The 27,916-nt window shown below is 46.7% G+C and overlaps 1 protein-coding gene across 1 annotated transcript in view; it reads left to right on the top strand.

Moving 5' to 3' along the window:
• HTR2A (5-hydroxytryptamine receptor 2A) overlaps positions 1-26,508 on the top strand; it is a 41,707-nt gene extending 15,199 nt beyond the window's left edge. Inside the window, exons 2-3 of the mRNA XM_056856670.1 lie at positions 3,805-4,005; positions 25,694-26,508. Coding sequence (XP_056712648.1) covers positions 3,805-4,005; positions 25,694-26,496 — 1,004 coding nt within the window. The 3' untranslated portion in view covers positions 26,497-26,508. The remainder of the gene's footprint in view (positions 1-3,804; positions 4,006-25,693) is intronic.
• Positions 26,509-27,916: the final 1,408 nt, after the last annotated feature.

The raw sequence follows: 27,916 nt of genomic DNA, 5'->3' as shown, positions 1-27,916 counted from the left end.
TCTTTAGTTCATAATTTGTAAGCTAAAAAACCAATAGATAAAGGAAAGACGGAACCCCTACCTTGCCTTTGTCCTTCCCAGTATGTTTGTGCTGTGTTTTCATGTGATCTATTACTCATATCTAAAATTGGGTGGCCCCAAGACTTTCATAACAGGGGTGAGTTTGGTGAAGGGATTTTTTATCCACCCCCCCCCCCAATGCCTACGGCTGTGGCTTTGGGAACTTTCTGGAACAATAAGCCATATAAAAGGGATGGTGTGGCAAGATGGGGACATTCAGCCAAAAATCACCCTCTTCAACTCTTCCAAGAGCTTTGGATCCATTCATGGAAATTGCTCTGCCTGCATAAGAAAGCCACTCCCGTCTGATATTAGACAACCCCCCCTTCTCACTACAGCATAGGGTTTCCAGCTCTGGGTTGGAAAATTCCTGGAGATTTGGGGGTGGAGCCCAGGGAGGGTGGGGTTTAGGGAGGGGAAGAACCTCAGCGGGGTACAGTACCATACAGGCCATCCTCCAGAGTTAGGTCCTTGATCCTGCCCACATCTAGCGAGTTGTGCTTCCCTCCTGAGTGAGATTGCAGTGTAGGGTTGCCAGCTCCCGGTTGGGAAATACCTGGAGATTTTGGGGGCGGAGCCTGAGGAGGGCAGGGTTTGAGGAGAGGAGGGACTCCAATGCCATAGAATCCAATTGCCAAAGCGGCTGTTTTCTCCAGGTGAACTGATCTCTATTGGCTGGAGTTCAGTTGTAATAGCAGAAGATCTCCAGCTACCACCTGGAGATTGACAACCCTATTGCAGTGACGCCTTGAGCTGCCAGTCATGCATTCTTCCACTTGGTCCAGGCTTCAGCTCTGGCCCTCTGTCCTCTTTGGGGTCCTCGCCAGTGGCGGATCTACTATGAAACTAACGAAGTTTAAGCTTCAGGGCCCCTAATCCCGGAGGGGCCCTTAAGCAACTTTTTTTTAATGAGTGAATTTTTCAACAAAATCTATGGGTTTTTTTTTAAGTGTTTGTTATTAAAATAAGGTTATTTTAGTGATAGAATCATAAGCCAATGTGTTGAAGTACTTACTATTGACCTTAGAATATGCTCTAATACCCATTTCATATGTCCTCAAAATGTCCCTATAATTGGTCAAATTTCAAAAATTTTCGGGGGCTTGCAGTGCCTGAACCTCCAGCTGTATGGGCTCACTGAGCTCACCAGAATCTATTCAAGCCAACATTTTGGAAGCTGGATCCTCAAATCCTTCGTTGGTGCACGGCTGAATAGTTCTATAGCTCAGCCCTTAGGCTAGAGCCAATCTGAACCATTAAAAGACATCTGAATTCTCAATTCAGGCTGCACTTGTCTCACTTGTGCATTTTAACACCAAAAATCAGATTTTCACCTATTTATCCTAACGAGCCCCCTCTGATGACCTTGTACCTCTCTATTAGAGAATGAACCGATACATCTGCCGCAGAACAACCCCACTGAAGACGATAATAGTGGTTACCCAGACCTTGTTGCTGGTGGGAAGGGGGTCACTGTATGGCCCATTTTCAAGGACTCCACCCCACCATCCTGTTCTCTGCCATTTGGGCCTTGAAGTCCTTGCAAGGGCAGCAAGGCCCTTTGGACCTTGTTGGATGTTGCCCTATTGGTGCTGGTTGCGAAGGGGCCCCCATAACAGTTCAAGCTTCAGGGTCCCAAAAATGTAGGTCCGCCACTATTCCCTGGGTCCCAAGGGAGGGTTGACAACCTCCAAGTGGGGCCTGGAGTTCTCCAGGAATTACAACTTATCTCCTGGCTCCAGAGATCATTTCCCCTGAAGAAAATGGCAGCTTCAGAGGGTGTACTCTATGGCATATCACAGATTTTAGGTGAAGTCTCACCTCCACAAACACCACCCCAAAAGGAAAGAAAATACCAAGACCACGGTCACACAGCCCGGATAACCTACAAGAACTGACCACCTCAAAATGTCCATGAATTTCCCAAACCAGAGTTGGCACCTCTACAGGGGAGACGCCGAGTGTGCTGGGGGTGGACTGGTCTTCTCAGGGGCTTCTTGATCGGCCTGTTCCACAGGATCTTGAATGGGGGACCCTGATGTTATAGAAGAGGAAAGGGTTTCTCCTCATGGAACTTCTGGGGTGCATCAAGCCTAGAGTTGCCAGCTCTGAGTTGGGAAATATCTGGAGATGTTGTGGTATAGTTGCCAACCTCCAAGTACTAAAGGAAAAAACCCAGCACAACTCAATATATTCAACAATTCATTAACAACGTATTAACAGTGAAAAACAACCACAAGGTGTACAAATATATACAATTATTTACAATGAGTAGTCACAAGCCAAATGGCAAAGTCCAAAAGTCTATCAGAGGCAACTTCTCTTCAAATCCAAATGTGGTCGACACTGTCAAAAATTAGTTGGGAGTCCCAACTAATTTTTGACAGTGTCGACCACATTTGGATTTGAAGAGAAGTTGCCTCTGATAGACTTTTGGACTTTGCCATTTGGCTTGTGACTACTCATTGTAAATAATTGTATATATTTGTACACCTTGTGGTTGTTTTTCACTGTTAATACGTTGTTAATGAATTGTTGAATATATTGAGTTGTGCTGGGGGTTTTCCCTTAGCTTACGGTTACCAGTATTGTGAGTATTTTTTACACAACCTCCAGGTACTAGCTGGAGATCTCCTGCTATTACAACTGATCTCCAGCCGATAGAGATCAGTTCCCCTGGAGAAAATGGCCGCTTTGGCAATTGGACTCTATGGCATTGAAATCCCTCCCTTCCCCAAACCCCATCCACCTCAGGCTCCCCCCAAAAAATCTCCCGCCAGTGGCGAAGAGGGACCCAACAACCTTATGTTGGGGGTGGAGCCTGGGGTGAGTGAGGTTTAGGGAGTGGAGGTACCTCAATGGAGTATAATGCCGTACAGTCCACCTTCCAAAGCAACCATTTCCTCCAGGTGAACTGACCTCTGTCACCTGGAGCTCAGGTGTAATAGTGGGAGATCGCCAGGCCCCACCTGGAGGTTGGGAACCCTAACTGAGCCCTGGAGACCATAGGAGGGATTTCCTCTTCTCTTAAGGTTGCCAGGTCCTAGCAACTGGCAGGGGGGCTTACCAGTGGTAGGGAAGGCCCAGGCTGGCATTCCAGCAATCTTGCCAGCGACATCACTTCTGGAGTACACCAAAAGTGACTTCAGTGCATTGCTAGCGATGCCATGGTATTTAAGCAAAACTCAGTGGTTTTACCATAGAGTTTTGCCCAGAGCATCCCTGACATCGCTGGCAACATACTGGCATCACTTCTGGGTGCATGGAGAGTGATGCACTGGAACATTGCCGGTGTCCCCCACCCTCATTTTTCATGCCATTCTTCCCCCTGCTAGACAGCTGATTGGCGGCAGAGGGTGGCGGCACTGGACACAGAGAATCTCCCACCCCCAGTGAGGGGCTGACAGCTAGGGTGGGCAGGTCCCTCTTCGCCATGGGCGGGAGGTTTTTGGGGCGGAGCCTGAGGAGGGAGGGATTGGGGGAGGGGAGGGATTTCAATGCCATACACTCCAATTGCCAAAGCAGCCATTTTCTCCAGGGGAACTGACCTCTATCGGCTAGAGATCAGTTGCAAGAGCAGGAGATCTCCAGCTAGTACCCGGAAGTTGGCAATCCTACTGGCAGCCCTATCTTCTCTTGAGAAGCCTCCCTCTCCTTCTGAGGAGTCTTCTTCCTATGTTGAGGCTGGGCCAAGGCATGTCTTGATAAGTACAGTTAATACAACAATACTCTCCTCGGTTGCAGGATATGTGTGGCCTCTGCCCAGACACTTCTGTGCGATATGGATCTATTTAGATGTGCTTTTCTCCACTGCCTCCATCATGCATCTCTGCGCCATCTCGCTGGATCGCTATATTGCCATCCGAAACCCCATCCATCACAGCCGCTTTAACTCGAGAACGAAAGCTTTTGCAAAGATCATGGCTGTTTGGACCATATCTGTGGGTGAGTACAGCAACGTTTCTTATGTGCTGCACAACAATCAGATCGATTTCTGGCTTCTGAGTGACAACAAGCATATCTATATCTATATCTATATCTATAACTATATATCTACCTGGATGGCCCAGGCTAGCCTGATCTCATCAAATCTCAGAAGCTAAGCAGGGTCAGCCCTGGTTAGTATTTGGATGGGAGACCACCAAGGAATACCAGGGTTGCTGTGCAGAGGAAGGCACTGGCAAACCACCTCTGTTAGTCTCTTGCCATGAAAACCCCCAAAAGGGGTCGCTATAAGTTGGCTGCGACTTGATGGCACTTTACACACACACACAAATATTTATACCATTGATGGCTTGGGAGAAAGTTCTGGTTATTTACCTTTGTTTGCCACACACAAAAAAGCACAAAGACCAACTGCAGAATATTTACATTAGAATGAGCAGGTTTCACCTCTCTCAGGAAGGCAGGGATGATGAATCATAGAATCATCGAGTTGGCAGGGACCACCAGGGTCATCTAGTCCAACTCCCTGCACAATGCAGGAAATTCACAGCTACCTCCCCCCCCCACACACACACACCCTCAGTGACCCCCTACTCCATGCCCAGAAGATGGCAACAAAAACCCTCCAGGATCCCTGGCCAATCTGTCTTGGAGGAAAGTTGCTTCCTGACCCCAAAGTGGCATTACCCTGGGCATGCGAGAAGGCAGAACTAGTCTGCGTCACCATCCCAACTGAGTATCTAAATTCTCTTCATGAAAAAAAAAATATCTTCATGAAAGTATTGTGAGCATTCCTGATGGGTTGAGAAAAGACAACGGGGAAAAAGCCAATAACATAACAAACCAGAATAATTCTGCGCTTTCGTATCCGTCTCTTGCCAACCGAACGCCAACCAAAGCTGTGAGCTCCCAGCGGCAGTGCTTCACTTACCAGGGTGTGAATATCAGGGAATAAAGAGCTACCTTTTCCAGCCTGCCCATCCAACTCAAGATCTGCTTGTGTTGCCAAAATATCACTTAACTCTTTGTGGAGCGGCAAGCAAATTACTTGTAATCCAGGGAGGGGCTGTAGCTCAGTTGTAGAGCATCTGCTTGGCATGCGGAAGGTTCAATCCCCAGCATCTCCAGTTAAAGGGACCAGGCAAGTAGGTGATGTGAAAGACCTCTGCCGGAGACCCTGAAGAGCTGCCGCCGGTCTGAGCAGACAATACTGACTTTGATAGACCAAGGGTCTGATTCAGTATAAGGCAGCTTCAAGTGTTCATGTGTTCATGTGTTCAGCCCTGGCAGACTGCAATGGCACACACAGCCTACCCTTTCCTCTCCATCTAGAATGGCTTTCAGGAGACAAAAGGAATCAGGATGCTAAATAAGCAGCGGGAAGGTCGGGGCAGCATCCTCCAACCCCACCCTGCATCTGGCCTTAATTGGAGTATATCTCAAGTGGGCTTTAGGCAATTCTTCAGAGTTTATCCCGCAGTGTATTAAGAACATAAGAACATAAGAAAAGCCATGCTGGATCAGACCAAGGCCCATCAAGTCCAGCAGTCTGTTCACACAGTGGCCAACCAGGTGCCTCTAGGAAGCCCATAAACAAGACATAAGAACATAAGAAAGGCCATGCTGGATCAGACCAAGATAGGGTTGCCAGCTCCAGGTTGGGAAATACCTGGAGATTTTTGGGCCGGAGCCTGAGGAGGGCTGGGTATGGAGAGGGGAGGGACTTCAATGCCAGAGTCCAATTGCCAAAGTGGCCATTTTCTCCAGGGGTAATAGCAGGAGATCTCCAGCTAGTACCTGGAGGTTGGCAACCTTAGACCAAGGCCCATCAAGTCCAGCAGTCTGTTCGCACGGTGGCCAATCAGGTGCCTCTAGGAAGCCCACAAACAAGACGATTGCAGCAGCACCATCCTGCCTGTGTTCCAAAGCTCCTAATATAATAGGCATACTCCTCTAATCCTGAAGAGAATAGGTATGAACATAAGAACATAAGAAGGGCTATGCACGATCAGAACAAGGTCCATCAAGTCCCACAGTCTGTTCACACACTGGCCAACCAGGTGCCTTTAGGATGCCCACAAACAAGAAAACTGCAGCAGCACCATCCTGCCTGTGTTCCACAGCACCTAATGCAATAGGCGTGCTCCTCTGATCCTGGAGAGAAGAGGCATGCACGATGAATTCTACACAATATTCTACACAGCAGGGGCTCAGCATCCACATGACACAACTGTAGGGGTTACCAGTTGATCAGACGGACCGACCCCACAGATGTGGCCCATCGCCAGGAAGGAGGTGATGCTTCCGTGGGAAATAACCCTGCTCGGCGACGCAATTCAAGATATAGCTCTCAGGTACATCACGATGGAAGAGCAGCTCCCCTGTGGCTCCTATCCAAGTGCCAACCCTACTTAGCTTCCAAGATCTGGTGAGATTGGGCACCATTCCACATCCCCTGAAGAGCCAGCATGGTGTAGTGGTTAAGAGTGGTGGTTTGAAGAGGTGGACTCTGATCTGGAGAACCGGGTTTGATTCCCCACTCCTCCACATGAGTGGCGGAGGATAATCTGGTGAACTGGATCCCCCCCCCCCTACACATGAAGCCAGCTGGGTGACCTTGGGCTAGTCACACTCTCTCAGCCCCACCCACCTCACAGGGTGTCTGTTGTGGGGAGGGGAAGGGAAGGTGATTGTAAGCCGGTTTGATTCTTCCTTAAGTGGTGGAGAAAGTCGGCATATAAAAACCAACTCTTCTTCTTCTTCTGTCATCAAGTCACAGCTGTCTAATGGTGACCCCATAGGGATTTCAATGCAAGAGATATTAGGAGGTGGTTTGCCATTGCGTGCCTCCGCAACATGACCCTGGTATTCCTCGGAGGTCTCCCATCCAAATACTAGCCAGGGTCAGGGCTCCACGTGTGTGACTGGCCCAAGGAAGGGTTACCAATCTCCAGGTGGTGGTTGGAGATCTCCCACTATTACAACTGATTTCCAGGTGACAGAGATTGGTTCACCTGGAGAAAATGGCCACTTTGGAAGGTGGACTCTATGGCATTATACACTGAAGTCCCTCCCCTCTCCAAGCCCCACCTTCCTCAGGCTCCACCCCCAAAATCTCCAGGTATTTTCCCACCCAGAGTTGGCAATGCTAGGCCCAAGGTCATCCAGCAAGCTTCCATGGCATGAGTGGGGATTTGAACCTAGGTTTCCCACGTCCTAGTCCGACACTGTAACCACCACACCACAGTGGCTCTATAGGAGAGGACAAACAACCATCTTTCTGGTTTCCTAGGCTAAGATTCTGTGCATCAGTCCTTTGGATATGAAGTCGTTGATTGATCCTGCATTTTTTTTTTAATTTGTTGACGTAAGCACAATTGTGGATGGAGACAAAACGCAGCCTTGAGTGCAAAATGTGCATTAAAAATCATGCAGCATACTGACAGTTATTAAAACAGGCCGGGCAAAGTGGTGCCCTGGGAGCTTTGCTGTTTTATATTGGCAGGGTGACTTCAGGCTAATATGATAAAGGCACATTTAATCAGTGAATATGAAAGGAGGAAATTAAAGATCTCTTACAGTGGACAGCAGCAACCAGCAGGGCTTTTGGTAACAGACCTGAACAGGAGACATCTGAGAGGTGGGAACTTTGCATTTCAGTACCGTGCAAGGATTCTTAATGTGCTGCATGCCATTTCCTAGCTCCAGGCAGGATCCTCCCCATTTGGACAATTCGTTTAAGTCATAAGAACATAAGAAAAGCCATGCTGGATCAGTCCAAGGCCCATCAAGTCCAGCAGTCTGTTCACACAGTGGCCAACCAGGTGCCTCTAGGAAGCTCACAAGCAAGACGGCTGCAGCAGCATTGTCCTGCCTGTGTTTCACAGCACCTAATATATTCGTCATTCTCCTCTGGGTATGAAGGAGCTGGGTATGTTTAGCTTGAAGAGGAGAAGACTGAGAGGGGATATAATAACCATCTTCAAGTACTTGAAAGGCTGTCATAGAGAGGATGGTGCCGAGTTGTTTTCTGTTGCCCCAGGAGGTCGGACCAGAACCAACGGGTTGAAATTAAATCAAAACAGTTTCCGTCTTGACATTAGGAAGAATTTTCTAACAGTTAGAGCAGTTCCTCAGTGGAACAGGCTTCCTTGGGAGGTGGTAAGCTCTCCTTCCCTAGAGGTTTTTAAGAAGAGGTTAGATGGCCATCTGTCAGCAATGCTGATTCTGTGACCTTAGGCAGATGATGAGAGGGAAGGCATCTTGGCCATCTTCTGGTCACTGGGGGTGTGGGGAGGGGAGGTAGTTGTTAATGTCCTGCATTGTGCAGGGGGTTGAACTAGATGACCCTGGTGGTCCCTTCCAACTCTATAATTCTATGATTCTATGATTCTGATCCTGGAGAGAACAGGTATGCATCATGACTAGTATCCATTTTGACTGGTAGTCATGGATAGCCCCATACTCCATAAGAACGTATGAAAAGCCCTACTGGATCAGACCACGGCCCATAAAGTCCAGCAGTCTGTTCACACAGTGGCCAACCAGGTGCCAAGTCACCTTGTTTCCCTCCCCCATCCCCCAAACAAATTCGTTGCTCAATGCAAGTCCAAGCAGAGTTCCCATCCAGCATTTCTTAAGAGTGGGGTTTCTTCACTGTGTGCTGGAGGGCCTGTGAGAAGGAATGAGAAAAGGGAAGAGTAAAAAAGACACCCAAGCAGCTTTATGGGACAGTTAAGCTCTGCTCATAGGGTTGCCAACCTCCAGGTGGTTAGATAAATATAAGTTACCCTGCTGTATAGTGAGTTAGCAAACAAGGAACAGCAGTAAAAATCAAACAGCAATTCTTTAAATGCTATAGTAATCTTATTCAATTTAGGCATGTACAAAAACACAATTATGAATTCATTATGTGTACAATAGTATGCATGAAAGTCAAAATCATATGGTTAAACGCGTTGTTCAGTCACCTGCGTTAAACATTGAAAGTAACAAGAAAGTCTTTGCGAATATATTGCTAACTTGCAACAAGGAGACGTTCAGTTGCAGTCACGAAGCGTCAAGTAGTTTGAAGTGTAGGTAATGATTTTCTTCTGTAGCCGCTTCATAGAGTATAATAACTCAAAATTCACACGAGTGGCAATGGCGGACCATGCCAATAAGAGAAATACAGGGGGCCGGATATGTCCCTGTTTCGACCACAAAAGGTCTTCATCAGCAGCCAACTCGGGCTGTATAGTAACAGGCTCCTGCGTTGGATAGGAACAAATGTCAAGGACATTTGTTGACTGAACAACTCATTTAACCATATGATTTTGACTTTCATGCATACTATTGTACACATAATGAATTCATAATTGCCCAAATTGAATAAGATTACTATAGCACTTAAAGAATTGCTGTTTATTTTTTACTGCTGTTCCTTGTTTGCTAACCTCCAGGTGGTGGCAGGAGATCTCCTGCCATTACATCTGATCTCCAGGCGACAGAGATTAGTTCTTCTGGAGAAAATGGCCACTTTGGCAATTTGATTCTATGGCATTGATGTCCCTCCCCTCCCCAAACCCCACCCTCCTCAGGCCCCACCCCCAAAAAATCTCCAGGTATTTCCCAACCTGCAGCTGGCAAGCCTAACTGGTATAAGAATTAGAAAAGAGCAAGAGTCCAGAAGCACCTTAAAGACTAACAAAATTGCTGGCAGGGTATGAGCTTTCATGAGTCACAGCTCAATTCTTCAGATACAGCTAGTATTAATCGATCATCTTTATTATGGTCATTGACCAGCATTACAAACAATAACAAAAATCAGTCCAATTGCACAAAACTTAGCTTATGATACAGCTAGTATAAGAACGTGCTGTTGCAATGGCAGAATAATATCAAAAGTGTAAGGATTTACACGAAGACCACTTAGCCTTAGGGTTACCAACCTTCAGGTGGTGGCTGGAGATCTCCCGCTATTACAACTGATCTCCAGGAGAAAGAGATCAATTCCCCTGGAGAAAATGGCTGCTTTGGCAATGGGACTCTATGGCATTGAAGTCCCTCCCCTCCCCAAACCCTGCCCTTCTCAGACTCCGCCCCAAAAACCTCCCGCCGCTGGTAAAGAGGGACCCTGGCCACCCTACCTATACTTTTTTGGAATACTGATTCTTGGCGGGCAGGGTATTGTAAACTGTATTGAGTTCCGTGTAGCAGAAAGCATAGTATATAGTTTTAAAATAATTGAATAAAGCGAGGACATCCATAGAGGGATGTCAGAGTCAGGGCCAAACTAGAATGGCAGCCTCATGTATTTGTTCCAGAATTTGCCCCATCCCTGGGCTGCATGCAAAGTGTGGATTGGGATTTGTTATGTGCAACACAGAATAGCGGGAGATCTCCAGCTACTGCCTGGAGGTTGGCAACCCTGGGCCCTCTACAGATCTGTGCCTCCCCCCTCTGGACTTTGAGTGCGGTTGTTGTACAGAATATTGATCTGAAGCCTATTTGTTTGAATGTGGCCAGTCAAAGGCTTTGTTTGAATCTACTGGGCAAATCGGGGTGCTTCGGTTTGGTGCATGTAGAGTTCTCCAGACTCTGCTCTTTTGTTGTCTAATCAGTACAAAACCATCTTGGTATTTGTGGATGCATAGGCCAGTGATCTCCAGCTACTACCTGGAGGTTGGCAATCCTAATTATAGGGGAGTGTTGTTTAGTAGAGAGAGCAGCACATACCTGATAGCCCACTCCTGGCAATGGAAAGGCCATTACAGTAGCAGCAGTGTTGTTTTTTAAGTTGTAGTTATTTGTTAAACAAGGAAAACTTCATTGTCTCCAATGAGCCAGCGTGGAGGAGAGCCAACGTGGTGTAGTGGTTTGGAGCTGTGGACTCTGATCTGGAGAACCGGGTTTGATTCCCCACTCCTCCACATGAGCGGCGGAGGCGAATCTGGAGAACTGGATTGGTTTCCCCACTCCTCCACATGAAGCCAGCTGGGTGACCTTGGGCTAGTCACAGCTCTCTCAGCCCCACCTACCTCACAGGGTGTCTGTTGTGGGGAGGGGGAAGGGAAGGTGATTGTAAGCCGGTTTGATTCTTCATTAAGAGGTAGAGAAAGTTGGCATATAAAAACCAACTCCTCTTTCTCTTCCTCTTCTTCTTCTTCCAACAAATCACTTCTCTTTGCACAAGGCAGACCACTAGCTAAAAATTTTTAGTCTAAATGTGTTTTTACACTATTACGCTGCTTACGCAAGGACTCTGATGTCAGTGGGACACTGCTTGCTTGGAGATGAACTCCACCAATGTTTTGTTGGATCGATGCCAGTGTGTAAATTTGCCCCTAGAGCCGCTAAAGGGGTTTCAGCTTATCAAGTGTGAATCCGAAAGATGACATGCTCTCTCTTTAAAATCAAAATAAAACTGTGTGAAAGAGCTTCACAGATGACAAAATCAATTTAAAGCTTTTTGAAAACTGCTTTGAGAGAATCCATTTATCTTCTCTTTACAGTTCTTGGCCAGGGGTACATAAAGCCTTCCTTGCTGAGCAGTAGATCTCCAGCATACAGATCAGTTTGCTCTAAGGTCATTTATGCTTGGGAGTTTTACCTGTGGTTTGTTGTTCGCTGGACCCACACTTTCCTGTTGGGCATCTATGCACCAGCAGTCTCCAAGCTCAAATCAGGAAGCATTGGAGTCCCTGTCCCTTGAAACGCTGCTTTGTAATTGGCTGTAGTGCTTACTGCGAGAGAAAAGTCGTGTCCCCCACCCCCTGAGGAAACCCAATTGCCATGTTAAAAAGCATTTAAAAAACAAAACGGAGCTCTCTAAAAGTAACTTGAGGGGGGAAACCCAAGCCTCGTTTTTAAAAGCCTTTCTGAGTAGAAAGAACTCCGAGGAAGCAAGAAGCATTTGAATCTCTGTCCCTTGACACACTGCTTTGTAATTGGCTGTACTGCTTTCTGTGAGAGAAACGTCACTTCTCCCAAGTTTTCGTGTCCCGTGCTTTGCCTTATGCATGGGGATTTCAACCCGGCTGATCTCAGGGGAGATGGAAGAATCGGGTTAATAGAGGAACAGGAAGCCCCAGGATTTGTGAGGGCTGGCAGCGAGGTTATCTCTAATGGACGGAAAACTTATGCATAACTCCAAGGAACAACCGAGTTAAACTGGGGGCGAACGTGAGTGAAAGTACCCATGCATAAACAACCTAAGAGATTAAGAGGAGGCTGAAGTTGGTTCCCAGTTAATTCCTAGTTCCCAGTTCTTTATTCGCATTTCCTAGTTCCTGAATCCAACCACAAATATTCAGGACAATTTAAACGCTCTGCACCCCAAAATAAGGGTTGGACCACCACACATCATACACCCTCACATTCGGAGGACTCTGCCCTGAAAGGGACATGTGCTGGATCCTGGTCCAAACTCCAGTTCTTGTGCCAGCTGTTCCAACAGAAGGGTGCCCCCAGGGCAATGCACATACAGACACTGGGGCCCAGCTGCACCCCCAAAATAATCTTTGGACCACCCCAACCCACATATCCCCACACTTCAGAGACTGTCCCCTGCAAAAAGACTTACAGTGGTGCCCAGTTCAAACACTGGTTTTGGCACCGCCGGCTTCAATTTGGTTTGCCCCCTAGAAGCCAGTATTGCAAAGAAGATTTGAATAAGGAACTGGAATAGTCGTGTGCCCTCTGCACCCCAAAATAAAGTTTGGACCACAACACATCATACATCCCCATATTCAGGGGAATTTGCAAATAAGGAACTGGGGACTAGGAACAAATTGGGAACTGGGAACCAACTTCAGCCTCCTAAGAGAAAGCTAGGTTCCTCGTGTACCTGAGGAATGCTCACCAAGATTGAGAAAGCAGCATACAGAATCACACCTATTTAAGGTGAGAAGGTGAATCAAAATAGCAAAGGAAAATTTACACATATAGAATTTGATACCTAACCCTGCCTCCTACAGCCAGGGAAGATGCCTGTGATCTGTGTTTTTAAAACGTCCCTCAAGTTGAATTAAGATGCAGATAGATGAGCAGAATTACAATTGTCCATTTTTAAATTCTCAAAAATTAGAATTAAATGAAGAATATACTTCAGTTCACCACTAAGGTAGCAAGGAATTCTCCAGCTACTCCTGAAGCAATCCAAGTCATTCTGATTATGGAGGGAATGTGCAGGGAGAACACATGGAGCCAATGTGGTGTAGTGGTTAAGAACAGTGGTTTGAAGCGGTGGACTCTAATCTGGAGAACTGGGTTTGATTCCCCTACTCCTCCACATGAGCGGCAGACGCTAACCTGGTGAACCGGGTTGGTTTCCCCACCCCTACACATGAAGCCAGCTGGGTGACCTTGGGCTAGGCACACTCTCTCAGCCCCACCTACCTCACAGGGTGTCTGTTGTGGGGAGAGGAAGGGAAGATTATTGTAAGCCGGTTTGAGACTCCTTAAGGTAGAGAAAAGCGGGGTCTTAAAACCAACTCTTCTTCTTCTACCTTATTACCTCTTTTTTTACGTTCAGACCATATTTGCACATAACTCCTTTGTTACTTATTCTTTTGGATACTCCTTACCTTAAACAATTGTGTTCTGACACAAACCACACATTTGTAGGCAGCCCTGAGTTGGTAGAAGAATAGGAGGAAGGTGGCAGATACAGATTGGGTTATCAATTTCAAGGTGAGGCCTGAACTTCTCCCAGAAGTACAAGTAGGGTTGCCAGGTCCCTCTTCGCCACCGGTGGGAGGTTTTCGGAGTGGAGCCTGAGGATGTTGGGTTTGGGGAGGGGAGGGACTTCAATGCCATAGGGTCTAATTGCCAAAGTGGCCATTTTCTCCAGGTGAGCTGATCTCTATCGGCTGGAGATCAGTTGTAATAGCAGGAGATCTCCAGCTATTACCTGGAGGTTGGCAACCCTAAGTACAAGTGATCTCCAGATTATAGTTCCCCTGGAAGAACGGGCTGCTTCAGAGGATGGACTCTGTGGCATTACATGCCTGCTGAGCTCCTTCCCCTCCCTAAACTCTGCCCTCCCCAGAAACCCCCAGAAGACAGAGAAAGAGAGAGACAGAGAGGGGCAAGCAGTGGGCACTGAAGGGGGGAAGATGACAAGGCCTTTGGGGAGGTGGTACATCTGCATTGTACACCCATCCGTAAGACCACAGAACTAGGTCAAGAGTCTTAGAAAGGAAAAACACCTGAAGTTCAACACTGTGCTGAATTATTTATGGTTCTTTTAACAGGATTTAAATTTCATGTTGTGCGAATCTCCCATTATTATGTGGCTTCTGCAGCCGTAAACTTTGCCATTTATGTATACGTCCTTTTCCGCACAAACGGTTTACAACGTTTCATGCTGTCAAAAGCTATGTTTTTTTCCCCCACCCATTTTTCCCTCCGTTTGGTGTCTAAAACATTCGCCAATCATTTTTCCTCCATTGTTTTCCTGAACACTTTTACCGCAATGTGTTTTGTTCTCCCTTTCCGAGCCAGCTTCCCTTGAGCATGCGAACATCTTCAAACGGTCTTTATTTCTCCACTCCACTAAATACCCTTCCCTTGTTCACGCCCACTGTTTTGCTCATCTCCCCTCCCTTTCCCTCCCTCCACCCATCCCCCCCCCAAATTAAAAAAAATTGACATAAAATTAGTGGTATAAAGATGGATCCCTGGATGGAATGAATGCTTTTTTCAATTTCGCTGATCTGGCTCTTCCAGCCCGGTCAATTTCAACCCTGCTGGAAGGAATGAATGCCTTTGTCAATTTCACTGCCCAGGCTCTTCCAACCCAGTCAATTTCAACCCTGCTGGATCAAATAGACACATTCACCCTCACTGTTTCTGCATTCCCCTAGGCTGTAATTCTGTTACTCTACGCTTCTTCTTACACGCTGGGAAAGCCAGACTATTAATTCTGAGAGGTTCATAATGTTGCTCAGTGAAATCCTTCGAGCGGGGGGTGGGGGGAATGAATACATTGGAGTGCATTGTAAACTTTGCAATATTTCGATAGATCAATAGTTCGATGGTGTCTGAGTGCAAAGCAAAGTGGATGAACACACTGGGCCTCTAGTTGGCTTTTTTTTTTTTTTTTTGGTGGTTTATGCGTCAGTTTGGGGCATCCATGTGGAGTGCAAACTTTTCCAGCTCCCTAATGGTGGATGAGACAAATGTGTGCCAATTCCCTGGTTGCAATAGTGTTTCCTGTCGAATGGTAGGTCACATCTGCAATAGAGTGCATGTGCAGAAATACAGAAAAAAAATTATGGGGAAGTGGGGAGAGCCTCCGGCGCGATCGTCCATGACGTAATGAATGATGTTGCCCCCTCCCTCCCCACCAGAAAACATCTTTTTGGGAGGAAATGTGCGGACAGGATAAAGCTGATTTAAAAGTGAACAGGAAAACAGAAAACAACGTTGCAAAAGGAGGCGTGTGGACGATAATAGTGGAATATGATTCCAAGCCTCACAGATCAAAAATCTGGGGTGATACACGCAGAAAACGTCTATGATAAAGCTTTGTCTGTCTCTGGAGCATCAATTTAGCAACCGATGAAGCTGTCCATTTTCAAAATTTAGGAAAATGAATATTTGCTTCCGTCCGTCAACCAGCTGAGGGTCGGCAGGCAGCCCAGTTAATTGGTGTGCAATTGACCGCCATAACTTGGCAAATGGGAGCCCTAGGATAGGGGATTAGGGTTGCCAGATCCAGGTTTGGAAACTCCTGGAGATTTGGGGATGGAGCCTGGAGAGGACAGGGACCTCAGTAGAGTACAATGCCATAGAGCACCACCCCAAAGCATCCATCTTCTCCAAGGGGAACTGATCTCTATAGTCTGGAGATGAGCTTGAACTCCGGGGGATCCCCAGGTCCCACCTGGAGGCTGGCATCCCTACCGCAGGCTCAAAAAGGCTGGGAACCCCAGATCTAAGTGAATGGTGTTTACAGTTTACAGATGAGGCAGTTTACAGATGAGAACGGAATTGACTGCAGGAGCATTGGCTCGAAGGCATTTAATCCTGGTTATAATCACTGGATGTTATATAAGTGCTGTAGCAAGCAGACGGATCACGGAGATGCACAGCCCACCTTCTCAAGTGGCTCTTCACCACAGCTATCCAAATCTCAGCTGAAATAAACAGGTCTTCTTAGTCAGTGCTAAGTGGGTTTGGGAGCTCTGATGTTTTGCCAAGTGTCAACAAATCCTTTCCCCTCCTGTCTAATGTTCTTTAATAACAAGGAAAGGGTAGGCACGGTTTGTTTTCATAGCAGCCCCCTGCTGCTGCTGTACTTTGAACGGCCACTTTGGGCACAGAACTCAGGGCAAAACAGGACTGCAACGGCAAGCGGCCGACACAGCCATGTGTAGGTGAATGACCCAAATGCTGAGAAATATTTTTCAGGACATAATTCATATAAATTCACAGTCAGCCCACCCAACATAGGGTTGCCATGAGCCTGTTGACACTCCAGCAGCCTTCTTCCCTGGAGGTTTTTAAGCAGAGGCTAGATGGCCATCTGTCAGCAATGCTGATTCTATGACCTTAGGCAAATCACGAGAGGGAGGGCATCTTGAGCATCTTCTGGGCATGGAGTAGGGGGTCACTGGGGTGTGGGGTGGGGTGGTAGTTGCGAATGTCCTGCATTGTGCAGGGGCTTGGACTAGATGACCTGGTGGTCCCTTCCAACTCTATGATTCTAGGAAGATTTTTTTAAGTTGCTGGTGGTGATGGTGTGATATCACTGCTGGGAAAACCTGGAAGTGGTGTCACACCTCTCTTGGAATCACTGGAAACTCTATGGTAGGCCCCACCTCAGTGTCCTCGCACCCCCATGAGACTGTCCCTGCCTCATGCAGTCTCCCACTGGTTGCCACTGGCTAAGCCTGGCAAGCAACCCTACTCCACAACCTGGCACAAGAGAAATCATTGGTATGGAGGTGTCATTTGTTAAATAACTCATCAAAATCCAAACGAAACCGTCAAGTCGCTTCCAACTCATGGCGACCCTATGAATGAAAGTCCTCCAAAATGTCCTATCTTTGACAGCCTTGCTTAGATCTTGCAAATTGAAGGCTGCGGCTTCCTTTACTGAGTCAATCCATCTCTTGTTGGGTCTTCCTCTTTTCCTGCTGCCCTCAACTTTTCCTAGCTAAAAATAACTATAATCTAACTATGGTCCATAATCTCAGAAAGATTTAGAAATAACGTCTATTGTTCTGGTAACGTACTTCTCACAGTTGCACAAAGTAAGGGCAGCAGAAGGGTTAACAAGGGAAGAGATAGGCCTACGATTGCCAACTCCAGGTTGGGAAATTCCTGGAAGTTTGGGGGGTGGAGCCTGGGGAGGGGAGGGACTTCAGTGGGGTATCATGCCCTAGAGTCCAACCTCTGAAAGTGCCATTTCCTCCAGGGGAACTGATCTCTGTCATCTGGAGATCAGTTGTAATTTCAGGAGATCTCCAGGCCCTACCTTGAGGATGGCAACCCTATGCTCAGCAGATAACCTGATACTGGGGGGTGGGGGTAATCTTTCAACCAGAAGAGTTTCCAGATGCTCCAACCAAAGAGGATCATCCCAGCATGCATTTCTGTGACCTATTTCCAGTTTCTGCCAATCATGGCACTGTTCCCACTGCGGGGAGCTTTCTTGATTCTACATAAGCAGAAACTGGTCCTATCTGCTTGCTGTTCTGTTCTCTGGGCTGCAGTTGCACCTGCCTGTCAGCAAGGCCCAGAATTAAACATTCTGCTTGTGGTGCTCCGAATGCAGGTGCTGAAGGGGATAAAGACAGAGGTTACAACTCCTCTCCGGGCCATAGGCCAGTGTGCGTTTATCCTGGGAAATACAGGGGCTACAAACTGGGGCTACAAACACATACATGATAAGTACAGAGGGGCAAGCAGGCCTCTGCAGATTGGAGGAGAAGGAGAAGGAGAAGGAGAAGGAGAAGGAGAAGAAGAAGAGTTGGTTTTTATATGCCGACTTTCTCTACCACTTAAGGAAGAATCAAACCGGCTTACAATCACCTTCCCTTCCCGTCCCCACAACAGACACCCTGTGAGGTAGGTGGGGCTGAGAGAGAGTGACTAGCCCAAGGTCACCCAGCTGGCTTCATGTGTGTAGGAGTGGGGAAACAAATCCAGTTCTCCAGATTAGCGTCTGCCGCTCATGTGAAGGAGTGGGGAATCAAACCCGGTTCTCCAGATCAGAGTCCACCGCTCCAAATAACCGCTCTTAACTACTACACCACGCTGGCTCCCTACAGGCAAATGCCCCCCTCCAGTAAAAGCTAGTCACAAAAGATCTATGATGAGGAAGGATCTAAGATCTCTCCATGTAGAGCATGTTCTCAGCATACAGAGTTCCCAGGTTCAAGTACTTGAAGATGGTTATCATATCCCCTCTCAGTTTTCTTACTTACATCTTACTTAACTGGTCGAGTAAAAACGTCCACAAACCCAACATGCTCTTGGGCTCCTGCGCCTCATTCCTCTCCCTCCCTTCGCATGAAAATGCTTGGGGCCAGGAGATTTAAAAGGACGCCTATTCCCATATGAGCCTCTCTGCATGTTAAGACCTACCCCTGAAACCCTTTTCACTAGGAGGCACGGGTTCACTAGGCGGCACAAAGGATGGAGCATACTCTTCAGGGGTACAAAGAACTCCAGCCCTTCTCAGGGTTGCTAACCTCCAGGTGGGGCCTGGACACCTCCCAGAATTGCAACAGTTCTCTGGAGAAAATGGCTGCTTAAGAAGATAGACTCTATGGCATTGTGCCCCAACCCCTCTCTCTCTAAGCTCCGCTCCCCAAAATCTCCAGGAATTTTCAGTCCAGCATTGGCAACCTTAGCTTTGTCCTCTCCCGGATGGAAACAGGACAATTATAGCACGATGCCGTATGGAAACTCTGCCCTCCCCCATCCAGTAATCCAGATTGGAAGCCAAGGTGAAGAAAACCTCTGTGTGGCAGCAGCCTAAATCCCCCTCAAGCGGGCACATTCTCATTTTGTTATTTGCACATGGGCATAATTAAAAGGGTGGGGAATGACAGAGCAATTTGCTTATCCATCTGGGATTTGGAAATGTTTCATGTACCATATCCATTCCTCCCTCCAATAGCAATGACCTAGGAAGCTCCTTTGCTGGAGTGGTATGTATGTTCTGAGTGCTTCTTTTTCTTCTACTACCAAGTGGGAAATAACAGCGTAACATAGCAGGCATCTCCCCTTGCCCCCTGCTTTCAAAGGTATAGAAGCATACCGGTAGCATAGGGTTGCCAGGTCCCTCTTCGCCACCAATGGGAGGTTTTTGGGGCGGAGCCTGAGGAGAGCTGGGTTTGGGGAGGGACTTCAGTGCCATAGGCCATCTATGCAGGGTCAATTTTAATGCTCGCTCAAAGCTCTTTTTAAAATGCGACCTTTACAATGCCTATTCATGGTCCCAACGCAAAAGGAGAAATTCCACCCCCACACACACACTCGCCTGCTCCTTTGTTCCTGTTTGCATAGTCATTAGCAACCGCTGTGTGCATAGCTAACGTGCTGCTGTGATTTTGCATGGTTCCTTGAGGGGATTCTTCGCGGTGAGGGCGGAGCAAACACAAAAGGTCGCGTTAAAGGGACTCTTAAGAAATGCAAAGCAGGTGTGTGCCAGCTTCGCAGTCACTTCCTGAATGACAATTCAGCGTGAAAAACTAAAAAAAATATGCGGGGCAATTCAGCCTGGAACGTGCTGCTAATTACCAAGCATAAATGGCCATAGAGTCCAATGGCCAAAGCGGCCATTTTCTCCAGGGGAAATGATCTCTATCAGCTGGACGTCTGTTTTAATACCAGGCGATCTCCAGCTAGTACCTGGAGGTTACCTCAACCTCCTGGAGGTTGGGAACGGAGTTTTTTTCCTCCTTAGGTTTGTCCAGGAGGGTAATAACAATAGAACAGATTCTGCAGCTTGATTTACATTATAATAGGTTGTTTTTGCTATAACAGCACCTGGAGGTTGGCAACCCTCCGGTAGCAACACTAGAGAAAACCAGGGGAAAACAGGAATAGGTACTGCTGTTGGTGTGACATGGAATGTAAATTACCTTGCTTCACAGCCTACTGTCTTCACTGTCCTTTTGCTGTTTGTGCATTGTGTAAGTGATCAGTGGAGGGAATTACCGCAACAAAAATAGAGCGTGACCATAAGAAGGAATTCTCCCTCCAGCTGTGTCCTGCAGAGATAACAGCAGCTTCTGCCAGCTACGAAGGCAAAAATGAGTAAATAAAACATGCCGCAGAACAGGGACACCACAAAGGACCCGTCTTCTCTCAGTCGAAAGGGCCATCTAGTTAAAGGGGGCAATATTATTCTCAGATGGCCAGTGAATGGAAGTGACAAAGGCAACAGTTCCCTTGGGCCGGACACTACCCCAAAAGATTTTACCTTGCTGTTTCCCCCCTTCCCCTTTGCACAGGGGGATTTAAGTGGGAATTTTAACAAATGTTAGGGATAGAATTTGGTTTTGGTATAAATCCACCCAAGGCTGGCTCAATAACTGAGGGTTCACAAGGTAAACTGACATGGACGATATAAACCAGGAGTCCTGTGGCTTCTTAGAGACCTACAGTGTGTTCCAACTAAAGCTTTGGTGAGTTCCCTTTGTAAGTCCCATGAATTAGGGCCAAGCTAGATGACACATTTGATATAGGAGGGAAGTTCCCTAAGAGTTTGCAATCATAGATGTAAGGTTGCCGGGTTCCCTCTTGCCACTGGCAGGAGCTTTGTTGTGGTGGGGCTGGTGGGTGATCGGTGCAATAACGTCACTTCTGGGGTAAACCTGGAAGTGACAGGGATGCCCTGTGCTAGAGCGTCCCCATCGCTTCTGGGTTTATCCCGGAAATGACATTCATCACCCTCCCCCTTCAGCTGGCCTGCTTCCGCTCACCAGCCAGCTGAGGGGCGGCAGGCAGCCCCCATAATTGGCGGGCAATTGCCCACCATTACCCAGTATCTGGCAACCCTACATAGATGCCATTGGGGAACTAATGTTCCCAAGCATGCCAGGGCCCAATTCATTTTGGGAGTGAGGCTCAGGGAGGAGGGACCCCCTGCGGCGATTTCAGCTCTGAAAAACTGCGTGGGGGGGGGAAGCGTTAGCCCCTCCTCTCCATGCTCCTGAGCCAAATTGGGCCCCAGGCTAGTTGGGAACATTAGCCCCATGACATCGCATAGGCTCGGTCAGGGCTGTCCTACTTGTATCCCACATGTTGCCTAGTGTGGCCCCGAATGAAGGAAAAAATCTGATGAAGCAATCTCTGACTAGGGTTGCCAGGTCCCTCTTTGCCACCAGTGGGAAGTTTTGGGGGTAGAGCCTGATGAGGGCAGGGTTTGGGGAGGGAAGGGACTTCAACGCCATAGAGTCCAAGGGCCAAAGCGGCCATTTCCTCCAGGTGAGCTGATCTCTATCGGCTGGAGATCAGTTGTAATAGCAGGAGATCTCCAGCTGCTACCTGGAGGTTGGCAACCCTAGCTCTGTCTCCTGAAAGCTTCTGCTGAAATAAACATTGCTCATCTTTAAGGTTTCTCCTGGGCTCCGGGTTTATTTTGCTGCTCCAGACTAAAACAGCTGCCCATTTGGAACTGATAGGGACAAGAAACTTTTCAACGTGTTTTTTGTTGTTGTTGTTTGATAAATGCACAAACGGAGCTAAATATTAGCAAGTAGATGTGGGATTTCAAGTTTTATAAACTGAGATAAATATTAACAAGTAGATGTGAGATTTCAGGTTTTAAACTGTCTGTGCAAAGGGGGAGAAAAAAAACCCTTTCCCAGGTCGGAGTATAACCTATAATTATTGAATTCTGCTGCAACTCAGTTACACGCTAGGTCCAGCAAACCTTGTTAGAATAACTATTATGTCTTTTTACACTCAGTTACCAAGAGGGGAGACTTAACTAAAGCTCTGGTGTTGGCTGTTACCGCACTAGGTATTCCCAGCGATGTATTAAGAGTTTGAAAATGTTATAAAAAATACTGTTCGCACTTTCTGTGTATTCCCAGCGATGTATTAAGAGTTTGAAACTGTTATAAAAAATACTGTTCGTACTTTGTTTGGCCCCTTTAGCTGTGAAGATGTCTTCCAACCATTTTTTAGCCGTGGCGTCCAAAAACCCTTTTAAAGCGATGTTTTTTATAACATTTCCAAACTCTTGATACATCGCTGGGAATACCTAGTGCGGTAACAGCCTATGTCTACCAGTCTTTAATTCACACTCTTGCTCAACTAACTTTTCAACAATGCTTTTCTAACTAACTGACAGTGCAATCCTAAGAGCTTTTTCCTGGGAGTAAGAGCCACTGAATAGGCCTAAGTAGCTTTCTGAATAGACCTTTTTCGGATTGCTCTCGACCACTGTTAGATCTTAATCTGTCTTCAAGTCCACAGGTCCTCTTGGCTGGTTCAGAGCACCCCTTTCATTGGCTCTTGTGTTGCCGGGATAATTTTTGCCACTGTGCCCATCACAAAAAGGTACAAAATGAATGACCCGTCATATTCAGTCGTGAAAGTTTAAGGGGGGCGGGAATTGTGAAAAGCTATGGCTGTGACTTATTAAAGGTTGTCATTGCTCTGTCGGGACTAACTGTTGGTTGTCAAGAGACAGGACACGAACAGGGCAAATGCTACCTAGCAAAAGGGATGAAATGTTAGCTATAACAATAGCTTGACCCTGCAAACTATGCAATCAAAACATGGGAACTCTTGTATTGTCATAGCACAATTTAGAGGATCAAGCAGTAGTTACAGCGGCATTCCCCCCCCCCTTTCCAGGATATATTGGATCCTACAGTCTAATAGACATTAGGGTAGAGCAACTATATACTGTGGCAAATTCCTCTCCTCCTGACAGCATTTTTCAGAAATATGTCTTCATCCTCAATTCTCTAGGCAGTTTTACAGCTATGTTTCATTTTGTGTGGCAGGATGAATGTTTATATTTACTTAGCCCTTTAAAGAAAAACAAGCATTTATCCATTTTTTCCTCCGATGGTTTATGCACCTTCTCTCCTCTTGCTCCTCTGTTTTGCCGTGCAGCAAAACTCCATCCCTTTCTCTTCTACATACATTTACTACTGATACAGGGATGAGGCTATTATCTGATCCATGAGGAGGAGGAAAGTCACTCCTCTTTGTCATAAGAAATAATCATCGGCACACAACTAAGGAAGAACCTGGTCTGGTTCAAAGTATTTTGTCACCGCAAGCCAGGTATATGCCTGTCTCCTACAGGGGCTTGGTTTGGGCCCACCCAGCAGTGGAACAAGTCCAGGGAGGGTGGGGTTTGGGGAGGGGATGGACCTCAGCAGGGTATAATGCCATAGAGTCCACCCTCCAAAGCAGCCATTTTCTCCAGGGGATCTGATCTTGGTCATCTGGAGATCAATTGTAATAGTGGGAGATCTCCAGGTTCCACCTGGAGGGCGGCAACCCTAAGTTACATCATTTGCTATACATTTTATTGGTCAGCTAGAATCATGCCAACGTGGGTTGTTAGGTGTAAAGGAAAGATCTTTCATTCTAGTTTTGCCCTTTATGTCTGATTGGAGACACCTCTTGATTCTGGGTGGGCCCTGCTGGATGGAGAACCTGTTTTGGACTTTATTGGATACAATCTTGTCAAGTAACATCTGGATCTAGAGAACCTATGCTTGTAAAAATACTTAGGTTATACATTTAGCTTTATTATTTTATGCTCACTGTCCACTGTCCATATATTGTATAATCCTGCACATTTTAAAAAAAATAAACCTCTTCAATTATTGGTTCTTGTAGGTTATCTTGGCTGTGTGACCGTGGTCTTGGTATTTTCTTTCCTGACGTTTCGCCAGCAGCTGTGGCAGGCATCTTCAGAGGAGTAACACTGAAGGACAGTGTCTCTCAGTGTCAAGTGTGTAGGAAGAGTAATATATAGTCAGAAAGGGCTTGGGTTTGAGCTGAATCATTGTCCTGCAAAAAGTATCAAAGGTAATGTGCTAATCATTGTCCTGTAAGTCTCTGCATCGCAGTAGATACCTTTTGCAGGACAATGATTCAGCTCAAACCCAAGCCCTTTCTGACTATATATTACTCTTCCTACACACTTGACACTGAGAGACACTGTCCTTCAGTGTTACTCCTCTGAAGATGCCTGCCACAGCTGCTGGCAAAATGTCAGGAAAGAAAATACCAAGACCACGGTCACACAGCTCGGATAACCTACAAGAACCAATGAACTCTGACCGTGAAAGCCTTCAACAATACTCTAAATATGTTTTGTGGTATTCTTAAGATTTGGAGCTTCACTCTGAATCCAGTACTTTAGCCCTTATTGGCTACAAATACTAGAAAAAACTGTTTTTGGAACTCAACTTGCAAGTGTCCTGCCTTGCAAGGCTGACTTCTTGACCTTAGACCCAGGAGGGCTAGAGACATAGTCCCTTGGACTCTTGGTCTCTGGCTGGCAGGGTAGTCAATGGGACTTTTGGCAGCATTGCCCTGGGGTTGTGAGCTTCACACCTCAGCATTTGGTGGTTTTGTTGTGGACCAACCGATCACCCTTAAGGAGGCGTTAATAGGCCTTTGACAATGCTGACATCTGGGAGCAAGCCAACCCCCCTGTGGTGTATCAGTGCCCCACCTGATTGTGCTGCCCTAAGCAGTCACTTGGGTCACTCAACTGGAGAATCATCCCTGGAAGAGACTAGTGAGAACAGTAAATTGCAGACTTCTCACTAGGCCTTCAGGGAGGGGCCGTGGCTCAGTGGAAGAGCATCTGCTTGGCATGCAGAAGGTCCCAGGTTCAATCCCCATCATTTCCCGTTAAAGGGACTAGGCAAGGAGGTGATGTGAAAGACCTCTACTTGAGACCCTGGAGTGCCACTGCCAGTCTGAGTAGACAATATTGACTTTGATGGACCAAGGGTCTGATTCAGTATAAGGCAGCTTCATGTGTTCATGCCAGTGTGTATTTTCATCTGACTATCCAGCCCCTCGGATCTGACCACTTCCTATTCTCACTATTCCGGTGCTTATGGACTGCCAATGGTACTTTCTTAGAAAAAGCTGCAAACTTTAATGTAACAGCATCCACAGCAATGTCCTACTCTCCATTTCCAAGAATGTTATCAGTATACAGCTGTGCACTGTAAGCTAAATATGAGCAGCCAGTGTGACGCAGCGAAGGGCTGTCACTTAGAGGAGGGCAGGGAGCTGTTGCAGTTGGCAGCAGAGGATAGGACTCGCGATAATGGGTTTAAATTGTGGACGGAGAGGTACCGGCTGGATATTAGGAAAAAGTTTTTTACAGTAAGAGTAGTTCAGCAGTGGAATCGGCTGCTAGGGAGGTTGTGAGCTCCCCCTCTCTGGCAGTCTTTAAGCAGAGGCTGGACAAACACTTGTCAGGGATGCTGTAGGCTGATCCTGCATTGAGCAGGGGGTTGGACTAGAATGGCCTGTGTGGCTCCTTCCAGCTCTATGATTCTATGGTTCACTCTCTATGGCATTTGGTAGAGGTTTTAATTAGTTTTGGGATGTGGGTTTTTTTTTAATTCAGATTTTGAATGCAACACATACCAGGCTAAGCAATTCTGCCCTATGTTTTGTCAATGCAAAATTATGTGTTTTAAGATAATGACTTAACACTTCTTCTGTTTTGTACCTGAACTTCAAGGTATTTCGATGCCCGTTCCTGTTTTTGGACTTCGAGATGATTCCAAGGTGTTCAAGAATGGAAGCTGCTTGCTGGTGGATGAGAATTTCGTCTTGATAGGCTCCTTCGTGGCTTTTTTCATTCCTCTGGCAATCATGGTGATCACTTATCTTTTAACCATAAAGGCCCTTCAAAAAGAAGCCACATTATGCATGAAGGACTTTGGCTCCAAAAGCAAGTTTGCTTCATTCAGTTTGTTCCCTCAGAGCTCTCTTTCTTCAGATAGGTTCTTCCAGCGGTCTCTCAGCAAAGACCTCGGAGCCTCTGGAAGGAGGACGATGCAGTCCATCAGTAATGAGCAGAAAGCGTCCAAAGTCCTTGGGATTGTCTTCTTTCTGTTTGTTGTGATGTGGTGTCCATTCTTCGTCACCAACGTGATGGCTGTGATCTGTAAGGAGTCGTGCAACGAAGAGGTCGTGGGAGGACTGCTGAACATTTTTGTCTGGGTCGGGTACCTGTCTTCGGCGGTCAATCCGCTCGTGTACACACTCTTCAACAAAACCTACCGGTCGGCTTTCTCGCGTTACATCCAGTGTCGCTACAAAGAGGAAAAGAAACCCCTGCAGCTGATCTTAGTGAACACGATCCCTGCTATTGCGTACAATACGAGCCAGCTTCAGTTAGCGCAAATGAAACATTTGAAAAAGAAGGAGTCGAAGATGATGTCCAAGGACTACTCTACCGTGAAAATAGAAATACATCATTTGGATGGGACCTTAATGAGCAACGCTAGCCAGGTGAATGAAAAGGTTAGCTGCTTGTGAGTGTCTGAGCCCCTATACAGCTGCCATGGCAACGAGGAGATTTTTTCCAGAAACATTTTCACCTCAGCTTTGTTGGTGCTGGAAGAAGAGCCCAATCTAAGAAATCCATCAACATAATCACAATTCAATCATGCTCTTTTGCCAATGAAAACCAGGGTGTAAAAGTGATGAAATGTTGGTGGGGGGGGGGGGAGTCATACAATACTTCACCTTCAGAGCAAGCTTTCTTAACTTATTTTTTATATCCTGGATATGTTTCTCAGAAGAAACAGGATGCAGTACGATGGTAATATAAACGATGAAAAAAAAATCTTTTGGCTTTTTCTTAATGAGAAAATACAGGCCTAAGATACTAGTCACCCATGAAATCGGTAGGTAATCTTTTCAATGCCTCATCCAAAGCACATCTTAAACCCTTTGCACTTAAAAAAACAACAACAGGGTAGGAAGCGGGGGAAGTAGAAATGGAAAGATTCCATGCCCCTTGTATGTGGTTTTCAAGGTTGTGGACAATGCTTAATTGATATACACACTGGTTTGGCATTCAGCCTATGCTGTTACTAAGCATACAAACCCTTCATACAATTTTATAGAAAAAGGCAAAGAAAGATGCAGTCCCAGATTTAGTCATGTGGAAGCCCTGGTTGCTTTCCAAATTCTGCCCCTCTTCCTTAACTCAAACCCATATAATATTGATAATTACAATGTGACTAATAAATCAGTAATCTGGTTTGATTCTGTGTAGGCTTACCATTGGCCCAGAGCTGCAAGACAAACTCTCACCCATGCTGCCCAAACCTGCTCAAATGACTGGGGGGGGGGGAATGGGGGAGTAAAAGGAATGTTGACTAATGTCATAACGCCCTAGTACAGGGGTCGGCAAACTCATTAGTCAAAAGAGCCAAGTATCAACAGTACAACGATTGAGATTTCTTTTGAGAGCCAAATTTCTTAAACTATATAGGTAGGTACACTGTTTATTAACTTAATAAACTTTAATTAAAGTTTTAAGTCTTAATTAAACTATAGGTACACTGAATAAAACTTGATATCATACTTAACAGTGATCTTATTTATTGATAAAAATTAAATTGTGAGTCCCTGCCATTTCCCCCTCCCCGTCCGGAGTACTCGTCTGGAGGCCTGGACTACCGCCATAAAAGCCTATTGGTAGACCTGGCCTCCGACTGAGTCCCATTGGGAGGCCAGGTCTACCCATTGGCTTTCTTGGCAGTAGACCTGGCCTCCAGAGGCCCATAGAAGCCAATTAGTAGACCTGGCCTCTGAAGGGGGACTTTTCCCCCTCCTTGGAGTCCAGGTCTACCGCCAAGAAAGCCAGTGGGTAGACATGGCCTCCCAATGGGACCCAGCCGGAGGCCGGGTCTACCAAAGGAAGCCCGCCCCGCCCAACAGCTGATAG

The sequence above is a fragment of the Euleptes europaea genome, chromosome 10 (assembly GCF_029931775.1).
Source record: "Euleptes europaea isolate rEulEur1 chromosome 10, rEulEur1.hap1, whole genome shotgun sequence".
Lineage (NCBI taxonomy): Eukaryota > Metazoa > Chordata > Lepidosauria > Squamata > Sphaerodactylidae > Euleptes > Euleptes europaea.
The sequence above is the reverse complement of the archived record's forward strand: the minus strand, read 5'-3'. Positions and strand labels throughout refer to the sequence as shown.